This window comes from Bombina bombina, chromosome 1, assembly GCF_027579735.1.
Source record: "Bombina bombina isolate aBomBom1 chromosome 1, aBomBom1.pri, whole genome shotgun sequence".
Classification (NCBI taxonomy): Eukaryota; Metazoa; Chordata; class Amphibia; order Anura; family Bombinatoridae; genus Bombina; species Bombina bombina.
Genome location: NC_069499.1, coordinates 773178365 through 773196282, shown reverse-complemented (window position 1 = coordinate 773196282; position 17918 = coordinate 773178365). Strand labels below are relative to the sequence as shown.

Below are 17918 nucleotides of genomic sequence, written 5' to 3'. Positions count from 1 at the left end.
ACGTAGGTGGCGGTCGGCAGATTAGGGGTTAAAAATTTTAATCGAGTGGCGGCGATGTGGGGGGAGCTCGGTTTAGGGGTACATAGGTAGTTTATGGGTGTTAGTGTACTTTAGGGTACAGTAGTTAAGAGCTTTATAAACCGGCGTTAGCCAGAAAGCTCTTAACTCCTGCTATTTTCAGGCGGCTGGAATCTTGTCGTTAGAGCTCTAACGCTCACTGCAGAAACGACTCTAAATACCGGCGTTAGGAAGATCCCATTGAAAAGATAGGCTACGCAAATGGCGTAGGGGGATCTGCGGTATGGAAAAGTCGCGGCTGTAAAGTGAGCGTTAGACCCTTTAATCACTGACTCCAAATACCAGCGGGCGCCCAAAACCAGCGTTAGGAGCCTCTAACGCTGGTTTTGACGGCTACCGCCGAACTCTAAATCTAGGCCAGAGTTTCTTATTTTTCATAATTTTAGTGTTTATTATTTTTTCGAATCTTAGATTTTTTTAATTTTTTCGTAGTATTAGGTTTTTTAAAATTTGTAATTTAGGTTTTTTAATTGGTCGTTTTTTGTATTTTATTAGAATAGTTAGGTTAATTTATATATTTTTTTTATTTCACAGGTAAGTTTTTTTTTATTTAAATATAGTTATATTGTAACTTTGAATTTAAAGTTAGGGGGGGTGTTAAGTTTAGAGGTTAATAGTTTAATTTAGTGTTTTGCAATGTGGGGGGGCAGTTTAGGGTTTAATAGGTTTAGTTTATTAGTTGCAATGTGGGGGGCTGGCGGTTTAGGGGTTAATAGGTTTCTTTAGTGTCGGCAATGTTGGGGAGCGGCAGATTAGGGGTTAATCACTTTATTTAGATGTCGGGGTGGCAGATTAGGGGTTAACAATTATATTTAGTGTCAGCGATGTCAGGGAGCGGCGGTTTAGGGGTTAATAACTTTTATTAGTGTCAGCAAATTCGGGGGGCGGCGGACTAGGGGTGCTTAGACTAGGAGTTTATGTTAGGGTGTTAGGTTTAAACTTAACTTTCTTTCCCCATAGACTTCAATGGGGTTGCATTACAGCAATCGTCATTCCGCAATCGCAGGTGTTAGATTTTTTTCTAACACTTTCTCCACATTGATGTCTTTGGGGGAAAGCGTGCATGAGCACGTAAACTCAGCCCTTGGCTTTTCTGCAGTATGGAGCTTAACGCACCATAACGCACAGCACAAGGAAGTTTTTCAGTAACTCGTAATGGAAGCTATGGAAAGTGCAATAAGTGCATTATTTTCGCACCCTGTTTAGGGCAAAACTCGTAATCTAGGTGCTTGTCTATTGTAAAAAAAGTGTGTTTTTATTTTAGCGAGGCTTTGGTCTAGACACATTAACCCCTTAATTACAGCCTTCATAGCTAAAGTGTAGTGCACGTCTCACTATCAGCAGTGAGGCAAAGCTATAGCCGAATACCTCCTGGAGGTAATAACGTTAAAAGGACAGTTAAAACCTTGACATTTTTATTTAAAATAGATTGTTATCTGTAATGAGGCAACTTCACAATATACTTTTATGATTTAATTTTGTCCCCTTTTCATGTGTTTTAGCTCTGAAAATTGAGGATTGTCTAATTCTCAGAACTTGAAATGCACCTGCTGACTTTTCAAGGCTAACCCTGCTATACACCTTTCCCTAATTGGCTTTAGCTGATAACAACTGCAAAATAATTACGACAATGACTATCCGTGTTGTCTACAGACTGTAGCCAGATTGGCTCCTCCAAATAAGGCAAATTGTGGGTGGAGTTGAGCTTTTGAAAAACAATTGCAATAAAAGGTATGTTTTTTTTTAAATGCTAAGACTTGGTTGATATGTTATTCTATAGCAACACAACATAAATGTCCTGTGATTATAATGTGTTTACTATCCCCTTAACAGTATGGGATATTAACCCTTTGACTGCTAAACCATTTCTACCCCTCTGCTAAGCTGTCTTGGAGTTTTAGGTGCTGCACACGCTACTGTAGGTCATTTTTAGTGAGAAATCCTCACAAGTTTTATATTGTTTTTTTTTTAGCAGATTCAGCAGATTCAAACTATACCATTATTTTATGTGTACTTTATGAAACATGAGAGCTCTGCAACAAATTGTGTTAAACATTTTTATATTTTTATTACAATTTTAATAAACAAGGTTGCAAACAATGTGTGTGTTTTGTTTTCTAAGCAGTTGTAAAGAGAAGAAGGGGTTATCCACACATAAAGAAGCCCTTTGAGTATACGTACAGTATATAACTTTGATCTGCACATAGGAGCTCCCATGAGCCTCTACTCAAATAAGTGATCAGTTTTTCACATCAGGAAATCACTATTACCACAGTAATCACCTGGCTAATAAAAGCTATAAAGGGACATGTTTTCAAAAAATGGCTTCTGGGCTTGAAATCTAGGGACTGTGGGGTTTTGATGAGCTGCTACAGGGCCATAGAGATCCCTTTCCTACAAAATGTGGGTTCTTTTATTAAACTTTTTAAAATATGTGCTTTGAGCTGTTGATTGTTTTTTAAACAATGGATCTTTGGCTTAAAGGGACAGTAAACCTTAAAAATAATGTTATATAATTCTGCACATAGTGCAGAATTATATAACATTATTTAGGTGCTATAGCCATAAAAGCATTTTTTCCTTTTATATTTTGCTAAAATACGGCGCTTTTACAGACCCGCTCTCTGCTCTCTCCTGTGGAGCGAGCTGCACTTAGTCTTATGGCGCGGTCGGGCCGGGCTGTGACTATACAGCTGGCCCGATGCGCTGACTGAATATTACAGACCCGCTCAGCAGAGAGCAGAGAGCGGGTCTGTAAAAGCGCCGTATTTTAGCAAAATATAAAAGGAAAAAATGCTTTTATGGCTATAGCACCTAAATAATGTTATATAATTCTGCACTATGTGCAGAATTATATAACATTATTTTTAAGGTTTACTGTCCCTTTAAGGGAGCTGAGATTGAGTGGTTTGAAAATGTATCCCCTTCATCCAACTCCCTTGGGCCCTCTTAAGTAAGTTGGCCCTTATGTACCTGAGCGTGGTGATGTCCCAAGGGCAACCCCTGGACCACCAGGGATGTATTTGTAAGTGCAGAGGGCTCATGATGAGCTCTGGAATTACCCCTTCCCCACCCACCTAGGATGAAGACGTGGTTGTCAACCAGACTTAAAGGGCCATGAAGCCCAAAAAAAATATTTCATGATTTAGTTAGAACATACTATTTTAAACAACTTTCCAGTTTACTTCTTTTATCAAATTTGCTTCATTATCTTGGTATCATTTATTGAAGGAGCAACAATGTACTACTGGTTTCTATCTAAACATATAGGTGAGCCAATGACAATCAGTTTATACATGCAGCCACCAATCAGCAGCTAGAACCTAGGTTCTTTGCTACCCCTGAGCTTATCTAGATAAACCTTTCAGCAAAGGATAACAAGAGAAGGAATCAATTCAAATAATAAAAGTAATTTGGAAAGTTGTTTAAAATTGTCTGCTCCATCTGAATAATGAAAGAATTGTTTCATCGATCTTGTTATTGGAGAAATCTCTCATCTAGGGCTCGATGACCTAAAGCTCTCCGCATAGATGAGATGATCTAAAATTATCCTCCAGCACTGCAAGATCCCTCATGAATCTATAAAGGCAAAATTTGGCTACACTTCTCTAAGGGACATTTCCTGCATTTCTGTACGTGATGGAGCGACAAACCCAGTGCAATATAGCTCTGCATGACATGAGAGTTCTGTTACATTTACATGTTGTATTTTGTATTTTATATTACTTTAGACATCAAGTTTTGTCCTTTAAGTTTCATTACATTTAAGCTTTGCTCTTTCTATTTTGAGTTTTAATGTATTTAGATTCTGTATACAGCAGTTTATTTAGGGTTGGGATTTTACAAACTCTAAATATGCTTTGAAAGTTCTGTGTGGCTTTAACAAATTATGACTATACTTTATATATTTTTGTGTATCTTTTACAAATTACATTGCACTTTGTATTTGTTTTAAGTAAAATAAAACTGACAGTTTCATAAAGTAGGAGTGACAGGGGAGTTCCTTGTGCTGAACTGGAGAGTTCCAAGGGTGTGTCCAAGTCTCTCTCACAATTATCATGATATTCTCTAAGCATTTTACTCTTGCAGGTATCACTGATTTATCTCACAAAGAACTGTGCAGGTAAACTTTGCTTAAAATTCACAATATACTTAACTGTCAGAAATATAATTTGTATTTTCTGCAAACTGAGATTTTGGGATAAATTTAACAAGCAGTCGATGCTGCTATCTACACCCGTAGTTTCTGGCTCGCCGGAAACAGAAGTTAAGAAACATCTTAACAGAACTTATGAAGCATCTGCATTCAGCGAATCATGTCTGCCAGGCATTAAATAAATTAACCCCTTTATGTCAGTGCCAGATGCGCCCTTGTTAAATTCCTTCTCCTCTGTGAGATTCTTCATCCCAGAGAGTCTCATGACTTTCTAGGGAAGGCAGCTCTCATCTCTCATGGACTTCTAGGTTTCACCTTTTATCTTAGACAATTCATTGGGTTCAGCCCCTGTGAAGTCTGCACTATAATTTCTCTCCAAACTGGAAACTTTTTAATTATCAGGTCCATAGAATGTAGTAGAAAGTGTACCAAATTCTGAATAAACAGATGCATATCACAACGGTTCTAGATAAGTTGGGCACGTTCATTGATGGATTGGTGCATAGTTTGTTTTAAAACCCCCCAGTATTTTTATGCTTCCAAAACTATTACATAAAACACCAGAGACCCATTTAGATAACATGGGTGAAAACATCATCATGGCAGCTGACCCTTTGAAATCTTTTTCGATTACCATATGGGTGGAAGGCAGAAACTGTAAGCCAGGTAACAAGTCAAGCAAAGGTCAGGAAGGGCAATGTATATTTATATTATTTTTTTCAATTAAAGAAAATTAAGAAAATTGTAGGGGTTGGAATGTTTTTATACATGATCTGTTATATTCCATTTGTTATGTTATGTCATAATATTGTGTGGATATTATGCGTGTTTGGAAAGAAAAAAGGATAGAACATGCAAAGCACATTTTGTTTCTCTGAACAATATGGTTATAAACCATACTTTATATAAAAAAAAAGGCAAAAAAGCAAATAAATAAACAGCTAGTATAGCATACAAATAATGATTTTAACATCTTCAAGCTTCACCCTTGGAAATGGTGGCATTTGTCATAAGTTGTGCTTTTTTCAACACTTATCAATGAAGAATTACCAATTTAAAGATTCTTGATTTGGTTAGTGCTCTGTAGGTTTACGTGGTCTGCCACTACGTGGCTGGGCAGTTGTTGCTCCTAGACCCTTCCAATTTACAATAATAGCACTTACAGCTGACCAAGGCAGATCTAGTAGGGCAGATATTTCACATATTGACTTGGTCCTATGACAGTGCCACGTTTAAAGTCACTAAGCTCTTCAGTGCAACCCATTATTGCCCCAATCTTTGTCTATGGAGCTTTCATGGCTATGTGCTGGATTGTAATGCACCTTTTAGCAATGTGTATAACTGAAACACCTAAACTCAATTATTAGTAGGGGTGTCCACATACTTTTGGTCATATATTGTATATACAGTATCTCACAAAAGTGAGTACACCCCTCACATTTTTTGTAAATATTTTATTATATCTTTTCATGTGACAACACTGATGAAATGACACTTTGCTACAATGTAAAGTAGTGAGTGTACAGCCTGTATAACAGTGTAAATTTACTGTCCCCTCAAAATAACTCAGCACACAGCCATTAATATCTTACCCGTTGGCAACAAAAGTGAGTAAACCCCTAAGTGCAAATGTCCAAATTGGGCCCAAAGTGTCAATATTTTGTGTGGCCACCATTGTTTTCCAGCACTGACTTAACACTCTTGGGCATGGAGTTCACCAGAATTTCACAGGTTGCCACTGGAATCCTCTTCCACTCCTCCATGACAACATCACAGAGCTGGTGGATGTTAAAGACTTTGCGCTCCCCCACCTTCCGTTTGAGGATGCCCCACAGATGATCAATAGGGTTTAGGTCTGGAGATATGCTTGGCCAGTCCATCACCTTTACCCTCAGCTTCTTTAGCAAGGCAGTGGTCGTATTGGAGGTGTGTTTGGGGTCATTATCATGTTGGAATACTGCCCTGTGGCCCAGTCTCCGAAGGGAGGGGATCATGCGCTGCTTCAGTATGTCTCAGTACATGTTGACATTCATGGTTCCCTCAATGAACTGTAGCTCCCCAGTGCCGACAGCACTCATGCAGGCCCAGACCATGACACTCCCACCACCATGCTTGACTGTAGGCAAGACACACTTGTCTTTGTACTCCTCTCCTGGTTGCCACCACACACGCTTGACACCATCTAAACCAAATAAGTTTATCTTGGTCTCATCGGACCACAGGACATGGTGCCAGTAATCCATGTTCTTAGTCTGCTTGTCTTCAGCAAACTGTTTGTGGGCTTTCTTGCGCATCATCTTTAGAAGAGGCTTACTTCTGGGACGACAGCCATGCAGACTAATTTGATGCAGTGTGCGGCGTCTGGTCTGAGCACAGACAGGCTGGCCCGCCACCCCTTAAACCTCTGCAGCAATGCTGGCAGCACTCATACGTCTATTTCCCAAAGCCAACCTCTGGATATGACGCTGAGCTCGTGCACTCAACTCTTTTGGTCGACCATGCCAAGGTCTGTTCTGAGTGGAACCTGTCCTGTGAAACCACTGTATGGTCTTGCCCACTGTGCTGCAGCTCAGTTTCAGGGTCTTGGCAATCTTATTATAGCCTAGGCTATGTAGAGCAACAATTTTTTTTTTTTTCAGATCCTTTGCCATGAGGTGCCATGTTGAACTTCCAGTGACCAGTATGAGAGGGTGTGAGACCGATAACACCATATTAAGCACACCTGCTCCCCATTCACACCTGAGACCTTGTAACACTAATGAGTCACATGACACCGGGGAGGGAAAATGGCTAATTGGGCCCAATTTGGACATTTCCACTTAGGGATGTACTCACTTTTGTTGCCAATGGTTTAGACATTAATGGCTGTGTGTTGGAGTTATTTTGAGGGGACAGCAAATTTACACTGTTATACAGGCTGTACACTCACTACTTTACATTGTAGCAAAGTGTAATTTCTTCAGTGTTGTCACATGAAAATTTTTACAAAAATGTGAGGGGTGTACTCACTTTTGTATATATATATATATATATATATATATATATATTTAAACACACACACACAAAACGCTCTAGCCAATTGAAATTTACAATACATTGATATGTGCCGTCAAATACCTGCTTGCAAGTAATAACATTAAAATGTGCATTATAAACAATGGTTGATTGATGAATGCCAGTTGGAATTACTGCACCTAAAAGTAGGTGGGAAATTATCAGTCAATTTAAAATGGCTTGCCGAAGAGATCAAACGTGATGGTACTGAAAGATTGTAACTATAAAAGCTATAGGGAGGATATAAAGAACAATTAAGTGATTCCCTGGATAAAGAATCAGAGGGGAAAATGCTGCCAGATGCAGGTAATCCATAAAACATGTGGTTGATAGAAGGTGCTGGGAAACACTGCCCTTTGATAGCTTCCAGTTTGTTAGATTTAGAAATGCCCAAAGACGACAACAAAGGAACGTCCATTGTCACTGGAGCATTTGAAACTGAACTTCCAAGTTTTTCCTGGTTTGATAATAAAAGAGTCTGTGGTCTCAAAATGTTTGTAGGGCAAATCTTGTAACACAAAGGCATGCTGATGTTATGTAAATAGCTTTCCGGGCACGGTATTGCAAAATTACTGCCAGGGATGTGAAATGATGGTGGTGAGCATGAGGGAGAAAGCAAAGGTGATGGATCCCCACTGGAGGTAATAGGTGAGGAGCTTCCCCCTGTGAAAAAAACAACAGTATTTAATATTTGTAACACATACATACATATTAACATACTACACACACACACATACACATATTGCACACTTATACACATGCTACACATACACAAACACACATACTACACACACAAACATACTGATACTACACACACAAACAACATAATTTATGTAAGAACTTACCTGATAAATTCATTTCTTTCATATTGGCAAGAGTCCATGAGCTAGTGACATATGGGATATACAATCCTACCAGGAGGGGCAAAGTTTCCCAAACCTCAAAATGCCTATAAATACACCCCTCACCACACCCACGATTCAGTTTAATGAATAGCCAAGCAGTGGGGTGATAAAGAAAGGAGTAGAAAGCATCAACAAAGGAAATTTGGAAATAATTGTGCTTTATACAAAAAATCATAACCACCATAAAAAGGGTGGGCCTCATGGACTCTTGCCAATATGAAAGAAATGAATTTATCAGGTAAGTTCTTACATAAATTATGTTTTCTTTCATGTAATTGGCAAGAGTCCATGAGCTAGTGACATATGGGATATCAATACCCAAGATGTGGAGTCTTCCACTCAAGAGTCACTAGAGAGGGAGGGAATAAAAATAAAAACAGCCATATTCCGCTGAAAAAATTAATCCACAACCCAAAACAAAAATAAGTTTATTTCATCTTTAAAAGAAGAAAACTTAAATCAAAAGCAGAAGAATCAAACTGAAACAGCTGCCTGAAGAACTTTTCTACCAAAAACTGCTTCCAAAGAAGCAAATACATCAAAACGGTAGAATTTAATGTATGCAAAGAGGACCAAGTCGCCGCTTTGCAAATCTGATCAACTGAAGCTTCATTCTTAAAAACCCACGAAGTGGACACTGATCTAGTAGAATGAGCTGTAATTCTCTGAGGCGGGGCCTGACCCGACTCAAAAGTTTCAACCAAGAAGCCAAGGAACTAGCAGAAGCCTTCTGATCTTTCCTAGGACCAGAAAATAAAACAAATAGACTAGAAGTCTTCCTGAAATCTTTAGTAGCTTCCACATAATATTTCAAAGCTCTTACCACATCCAAAGAATGTAAGGATCTCTCCAAAGAATTCTTAGGATTAGGACATAAGGAAGGGACAACAATTTCTCTACTAATATTGTTAGAATTCACAATCTTTGGTAAAAATTGAAAAGAAGTCCGCAAAACTGCCTTATCCTTATGAAAAATCAGAAAAGGAGACTCACAAGAAAGAGCAGATAGCTCAGAAACTCTTCTAGCAGAAGAGATAGCCAAAAGGAACAACACTTTCCAAGAAAGTAATTTAATGTCCAAAGAATGCATAGGCTCAAATGGAGGAGCCTGTAACGCCTTCAGAACCAAATTAAGACTCCAAGGAGGAGAAATTGATTTAATGACAGGCTTAATACGAACTAAAGCCTGTACAAAACAGTGAATATCAGGAAGTATAGCAATCTTTCTGTGAAATAAAACAGAAAGAGCGGAGATTTGTCCTTTCAAGGAACTTGCAGACAAACCCTTATCCAAACCATCCTAAAGGAACTGTAAAATTCTAGGAATTCTAAAAGAATGCCAGGAGAATTTATGAGAACACCATGAAATGTAAGTCTTCCAAACTCTATAATAAATATTTCTAGAGACAGATTTACGAGCTTGTAACATAGTATTAATCACTGAGTCAGAGAAACCTCTATGACTTAGAACTAAGCATTCAATTTCACACCTTCAAATTTAATGACTTGAGATCCTGATAGAAAAACGGACCTTGAGATAGTAGGTCTGGCCGTAACGGAAGTGGCCAAGGCGGGCAACTGGACATCCGCACCAGATCCACATACCAAAACCTGTGTGGCCATGCTGGACCCACCAGCAACACAAAAGACTGTTCCATGATGATTTTGGAGATCACTCTTGGAAGGAGAACTAGAGGCGGGAAGATGTAAGCAGGATGATAACACCAAGGAAGTGTCAGTGCATCCACTGCCTGAACATCCCTGGACCTGGACAGGTATCTGGGAAGTTTCTTGTTTAGATTAGAGGCCATGAGATCTATCTCTGGAAGACCCCACATCTGAACAATCTGAGAAAACACATCCGGATGGAGAGACCACTCCCCTGGATGTAAAGTCTGGCGGCTGAGATAATCCGCCTCCCAATTGTCTACACCTGGGATATGCACCGCAGAGATTAGACAGGAGCTGGATTCCGCCCAAGCAAGTATCCGAGATACTTCTTTCATAGCTTGGGGACTGTGAGTCCCACCCTGATGATTGACATAAGCCACAGTTGTGATATTGTCTGTCTGAAAACAAATGAACGGTTCTCTCTTTAGCAGAGGCCAAAACTGAAGAGCCCTGAGAATTGCACGGAGTTCTAAAATTTTTATTGGTAATCTCGCCTCTTGAGATTTCCAAACCCCTTGTGCTGTCAGAGATCCCCAAACAGCTCCCCAACCTGAAAGACTCACATCTGTTGTGATCACAGTCCAGGTTGGCCGAACAAAAGAGGCCCCTTGAACCAAACGATGGTGATCTATCCACCATGTCAGAGAGTGTCATACATTGGGATTCAAGGATATTAATTGTGATATCTTTGTATAATCCCTGCACCATTGATTCAGCATGCAAAGCTGGAGAGGTCTCATGTGAAAACGAGCAACGGGGATCGCGTCCGATGCTGCAGTCATGAGACCTAAAACTTCCATGCACATAGCCACTGAAGGGAATGACTGAGACTGAAGGTGCCAGCATGCTGCAACCAATTTTAAACGTCTCTTGTCTGTTAGAGAGAGAGTCATGGACACTGAATCTATCTGGAAAGGTGACCCTTGTCTGAGGAATCAAGAAACTTTTTGGTAAATTGATCCTCCAACCATGTTTCCGAAGAAACAACACTAGTTGATTCGTGTGAGATTCTGAGGTATGTAAAGACTGAGCTAGTACCAAGATATCGTCCAAATAAGGAAACACTTTGAAAAGATTATTGGAGCTGTTGCTAGGCCAAATGGAAGAGCAACAAATTGGTAATGCTTGTCTAGAAAAGAGAATCTCAGAAACTGATAGTGTTCTGGATGAATCGGAATATGAAGGTATGCATCCTGCAAGTCTATTGTGGACATATAATGTCCTTGCTGAACAAAAGGCAGAATAGTCCTTATAGTCACCATCTTGAAAGTTGGTACTCTTACATAACAATTCAAATTTTTCAGATCCAGAACTGGTCTGAACAAATTTTCTTTCTTTGGTACAATGAATAGGTTTGAATAAAACCCCAAACCTTGTTCCTGAGGAGGAACTGGCATGATTACCCCTGAAGACTCCAGGTCTGAAACACACTACAGAAAAGCCTGAGCTTTTACTGGATTTACAGGGATGCATGAGAGAAAAAATCTTCTTACAGGAGGTCTTACTTTGAATCCTATTCGATACCCTTGAGAGACAATTCTCTGAATCCAATGATTTTGGACAGATTTTATCCAAAAATCCTTGAAAAACCTTAATCTGCCCCCTGCCAGCTGAGCTGGAATGAGGGCTGCACCTTCATGCGGACTTAGGGGCAGACTTTAATTGGTTTCCTAAATGGCTTGGATTTATTCCAATTTTAGGAAGGCTTCCAACTGGAAGCAGATTCCTTGGGAGGAGGATTGAGTTTTTGTTCCTTATTCTGCCGAAAGGAACGAAAACTGTTAGAAGCCTTAGATTTACCCTTAGGTTTTTTTATCCTGAGGCAAAAAAACTCATTTTCCTCCAGTGATAGTTGAAATAATAGAATCCAACTGAGAACCAAATAAATTATTACCTTGGAAAGAAAGAGATAGTAATCTAGATTTAGATGTCATATCAGCATTCCAAGATTTAAGCCCCAAAGCTCTTCTAGCTAAAAACATGGATCTAACATCAATTTTGATAATATCAAAAATGGCATCACAAATAAAATTATTAGCATGTTGCAGTAAGCGAGTAATGCTAGATATGTCAGGATCCAATTCTCGTTGCGCTAAGTTCTCCAACCAAAAAGTTGAGGCAGCCGCAACATCAGCCAAAGAAATAGCAGGTCTGAGAAGATGACCTGAATATAAATAGGCCTTCCTTAGATAGGATTCAAGCTTCCTATCTAAAGGATCCTTAAAGGAAGTACTATCTTCCATAGGAATAGTGGTACGTTTAGCAAGAGTAGAAATAGCCCCATCAACTTTGGGGATTTTTTCCCAAAACTCTATAGATTTAGCTGGTAAAGGATACAATTTTTTAAACCTTGAAGAAGGAATAAAAGAAGTACCTGGCTTATTCCATTCCCTAGAAATCATATCAGAAATAGCCTCAGGAAAAGGAAAAACCCCTGGGGAAACCACAGGAGGTTTAAAAACAGCATTTAAACGTTTATTAGACTGAACGTCAATAGGACTGGTTACCTCAATATAAAAATTAATTAACACTTCTTTTAATAAAGAAAGCATTTACTCTATTTTAAATAAATAAGTAGATCTGTCAGTGTCAATGTCTGGGGAAGGATCTTCTGAATCAGATAGATCCTCATCAGAAGAGGATAAATTATTATGTTGCTGGTCATTGAAATTTCATCAGCTAAATGAGAAGTTTTAAAAGACCTTTTACGTTTATTAGAAGGTGGAAATGCAGACAAAGCCTTCAAAATAGAATCAGAAACAAACAGGTATATCATGTACATTAGAAGTTGAAGGAACTGCAACTGGCAATGTACTATTACTGATGGAAACACTATCTGCATGTAAAAGTTTATCATGACAACTATTACAAATGACATTTGGTGGAATAATTTCTACACTTTTACAACAAATGCACTTAGCTTTGGTAGAACCGATGTCAGGCAGCAATGTTCCAGCAGAAACCTCTGAGGCAGGATCAGATTGGGACATCTTGCTCAATGTAAGAGAAAAAACAACATATAAAGCAAAATTATCTATTTCCTTATATGACAGTTTCAGGAATGGGAAAAAATGCAAAAGCATAGGCCTCTGATAGAGAAAAAAGTTAGAGGCAAACATCAATGGGGTATTGAAATAATGCAAAAAATTTGGCGCCAAGTATGACGCACAACGTAACGTAAACTTTTTTGGCGCCAAAAATAACCGGAAATGACACACTCGCGTCACTAATGACGCCGCCGTGTGAAAGGTCTCGGCGTCGCGTATGACGCCGGAAATGACGAAATTGCGTCATAAACGTCTTTTTCCGCGCCAAAAAAATTTTCGTGCCAAGAATGACGCAATAAAGTTTAGCATTTGACGCACCCGCTGGCCTAATACCGGCAATAGCAAGAAGTAGTCAATTGAAAAAAAGACTAAAACCCCAGGTAAGAAATAAATTTCTTAAAATGTTTAAATTCCCCAAATATGAAACTGACAGTCTGCTAAAGGAAATCCATGAACCTGACTCATGGCAAATATAAGTACAATACATATATTTAGAACTTGATATAAATGCATAAAGTGCCAAACCATAGCTGAGGTGTCTTAAGTAATAAAAAACATACTTACCAAAAGACACCCATCCACATATAGCAGATAGCCAAACCAGTACTAAAACAGTTATTAGTAGAGGTAATGGTAAATTGAGAGTATATCGTCGATCTGAAAAGGGAGGTAGGAGATGAATCTCTATAACCGATAACAGAGAACCTATGAAATAGACCCCCGTTAGGGAAATCATTGTATTCAAATAAGTGATATTCCCTTCACGTCCCTCTGACATTCGCTGTACTCTGAGAGGAATCGGGCTTCAACAATGCTGAGAAGCGCATATCAACGTAGAAATCTTAGCACAAACTTACTTCACCACCTCCATAGGAGGCAAAGTTTGTAAAACTGAATTGTGGGTGTGGTGAGGGGTGTATTTATAGGCATTTTGAGGTTTGGGAAACTTTGCCCCTCCTGGTAGGATTGTATATCCCATATGTCACTAGCTCATGGACTCTTGCCAATTACATGAAAGAAATATACATACTACACACACACAAGCATACACATACTACACACACACAAGCATACTCATACTACACACACACAAACATACTCATACTACACACATACAAACATACACATACTACACACACACAAACAAACCCAAGATGGCGGCAAATAGGTAGCGGGGGGAGGGTTAGAGAGCTGTATGGGGGGATCAGGGAGGTTTGGGGCTAAGAGGGGATCCAACACTGCACAATATGTTTTTGTTTGTTTTTTTAACCCCCCCCCCCCCCCAAAAGATGGTGGGGACAATTCTGGGGTTGGGGAGGGAAGAGAGCTGTTTGGGAGGGATCAGGGGGTGGGATGTGTCAGTTGGGAGGCTGATATCTACCCTAAAGCTAAAATTAACCTTGCAAGTCCCCTACAAGCTACCTAATTAACCCCTTCACTGCTGGCCATAATACACGTGTGGTGCGCATCAGCATTTAGTGGCCTTCTAATTACCAAAAAGCAACGCCAAAACCATATAAGTCTGCTACTTCTGAACAAAGGGGATCCCAGAGAAGCATTTACAAACATGTGTGCCATAATTGCACAAGCTGTTTGTAAATAATTTCAGTGAGAAACCTAAAGTTTGTGAAAAAGTTTGTGAAAAAGTGAAAAACTTTTTTATTTGATCACATTTGGCGATGAAATGGTGGCATGAAATGTAATGAGGCCTAGATCAATACTTTGGGTTGTCTTCTAAAAATATATATATATACATGTCAAGGGATATTCTGGGATTCCCGACAGATATCAGTGTTCCAATGTAACTATCGCTAATTTTGAATAAAAAGTGGTTTGGAAATAGTGCTACTTGTATTTATTGCCCTATAACTTGCAAAAAAAGCAAAGAACATGTAAACATTGTGTATTTCTAAACTCAGGACAAAATTTAGAAACTATTTAGCATTTGGTGTGTTTTGGTGATTGTACATGGGTAACACATTTTGGGGGTCAAAGTTAGAAAAAGTGTATATTTTTATAAAAAATGTTCTAGTAAATAATAATATATAGAAAGTCCATTTAATGGGGAGAAAAACGGTATATAATATGTGTGTGTACAGTAAATGAGTAAAACACAAATACCGCAGAAATGTAAAAATAGCCCTGGTCCTAAATGGTCAGAAAATGGAAAAGTGCTGTGGACCTTAAGGGGTTAATAAACTGGTCTATATTTCAACTGACTTTATCAGGGAGGTTAAATCTAATAAAAAAATATGATGTTTACGAAGCAGTAGTTTACAATGCAATAATTTGCCCTTTTTTATTAAAAAGAAGGAAATCTTAGCACTTAAAAAGAATTGCTTTAGTTTTTTTATGGGGGAAGAAAAGGAAAATGATGGCCTATAAAAAATTGACACTTTTCATAAATAATGGTGGCTTTGCCCTACCTGATTTAGATCTTTATAATTTAGTTTGCGTAGGGAAAATAGCTTTGGATTGGCTGAATGAAAGTAACTATTATACGTCTTGCAAAGTAGAACATTTGGGCCCATATTTATCAAGCTCCGTATGGAGCTTGTGGGCCCGTGTTTCTGGCGAGTCTTCAGACTTGCCAGAAACACAAGTTAGGAAGCAGCGGTCTAAAGACCGCTGCTCCATATCCCTGTCCGCCTGCTCTGAGCAGGCGGACAGGAATCACCGGAAATCAACCCGATCGAGTACGATCGGGTTCATTGACACCTCCCTGCTGGCGACCGATTGGCCGCGAGTCAGCAGGAGGCGGCGTTGCACCAGCAGCTCTTGTGAGCTGCTGGTGCAATGTTAAATGCGGAGAGCGTATTGATCTCCGCATTTAGCGAGGTCTTGCGGACCTGATCCGCACTGTCGGATCAGGTCCGCAAGTCTGTTGATAAATAGAGGCCTTGATATTAACCCCCCATTGGCTGAAGGCCTTATTACATTGCTCCCGGAATGAACTTCCTATAGTAGTCAAGCAGTTATCTGTCGTTTGTATTGTTATGTATGCTTGGCAAAAAATAATTAAGGTTTGGAAATTAAACGTTAAGTACTCCAAATATTTACCGATGATCAGAAACCCAAATCTCGCACCAGCTCTTAATTCTGAGGTCTTTAATAGATGGAAGCAACAGGGACTGATTTACATTAATCAATTAAAGTGACGCCTTAAGGTGTAAAGCTTTTGCCGAATTAAAAAGGGAGTTTAATGTTATAAAAAAAGATTTTGTTGCATACCTACAGGCACGTCATTGGTTTGAGGATTTTGTGAAAATTCTATCGGAATGAAATTGGTCAATAATTGACCCTGTGGTTAATATTTATAGAACAGGTAATCATTCCATTTCTTTCTTATATAGAACCTTAAAGTATTTTCAAGGCCTGGATAATGTCAATAAAATAGCAGCAGCATGGAACAATTCTATAACTGTGATACAGAAAAGTTTTAAATTCCCGGATGAAGCTACTATATCATCCGCATCAAGAGAATCGCACACAAAAATAATAAATAGAATATATATTACGCCATACCTGAAATCAAAATGGGACTTAAAGGGTCATGACACCCACATTTTTTATGTCATGATCTAGAAAGAGCTTGTAATTTTAAACAACTTTCTAATTTACTTCTATTATCCAATTTGCTTTATCGTCTTGATATCCTTTGCTGAAAAGCATATCTAGATAGGCTCAGTAGCTGCTGATTGGTGGCTGCACACAGATGCCTCGTGTGATTGGCTCACCCATGTGCATTGCTATTTTTTCAACAAAAGGTATCTAAAGAATGAAGCAAATTAGATAATAGAAGTAAATTGGAATATTGTTTAAAATAGTATTCTCCACCTGAATCATGAAAGAAAATGTTTGGGTTTAGTTTCCCTTTAAATGCTAGCTCATGTTATAAATGTAATTTTCCTGATCTTTACCATTGCCTGTAGAGCTGCCCTAAGATCCAGACATTCTGGATTAAAGTTAGTTTCTAGATTAACAAAATATTAATGTCCTTTCAAAATGTATGATAATTATATATATTTTTAGTAAAGGAGACAAAAAAACGAGGTTAATAGAAGGCTTGTAAATGCTATTATTATTCATGGAAGGACCCAAATCCTAAAAAGATACCTAGGCTATCTAAGCTAGTGCAGAAAACAAACACTCAGTTGATTATAGAACAATTTGATATGACTGTAGATAATGAAGCTAAAATAAAACACTTTTTTTGATAAATGGAAAAAATTGATTCTTTCACACTCTAAAGAAATACAAGTAAAGTTAATTTACCCTTTTAAAGGATCAGCTATAGAAAGGAATGAATATCCTGAAATTGTATAAAGATATTATACCCCCTATATATTAATATACTTCAACGGCTAAGAAATTAGTATATGAACCTACCTAGGTTTAGCTTTCAGCAAAGAATACCAAGGGAACAAAGCAAATTTGATGATAAAAGTAAATTGGAAAGTTGTTTAAAATTACATGCCCCATCTGAATCACAAAAGTTTAATTTTGACTTGACTGTCCCTTTAAGACAGAAAATGGGAAAAAATGTGGTCCTTAACGGGTTAATATTTTTTTTTTTTTATCAACAAAGTTAAAGCGAGGAATTCCACTGCTTCTATGCTGTTGTCAGAGAACTTACAATTTGTATTAATGCAAGTTTTTGCCTAGATTTTATTAGAGACCTCGATTTTGACGGCAAATAAGAATCAAAACACATGACTTTCAGTTAACCCTTTTTGCAACATATTGCTATGAAAAGCATTCCAGTCAACTAGTTAAGGGGATGTTAACATATTCAACAGGAATTAGCCTAAACAATCTGTATTAATGTATGTGAACTGCAGTTCAGGGGGTTATAACAATAAATATACCTGGCTTGGGGCTATAACCCCTGTAAGTCTACCCAGCTACACCACTAACAGATAGGCAGTATTATTATTTTTTTTGGTTTGCAACATATATTCAGTTTAAGCACTGATAGGTAACTGAAATGATTAAGGGATAGATTAC

At 38.5% G+C, this 17918-nt stretch overlaps 1 protein-coding gene across 1 annotated transcript in view; it reads right to left on the bottom strand.

Annotated features, from left to right (window-relative positions):
• Positions 1–7382: 7382 nt before the first annotated feature.
• The window catches only part of TBX22 (T-box transcription factor 22), a 77591-nt gene continuing 67055 nt past the window's right edge, over positions 7383–17918 (bottom strand). The window contains exon 9 of the mRNA XM_053691969.1: positions 7383–7951. Within this exon, the coding sequence (XP_053547944.1) occupies positions 7383–7951 (569 nt within the window). The remainder of the gene's footprint in view (positions 7952–17918) is intronic.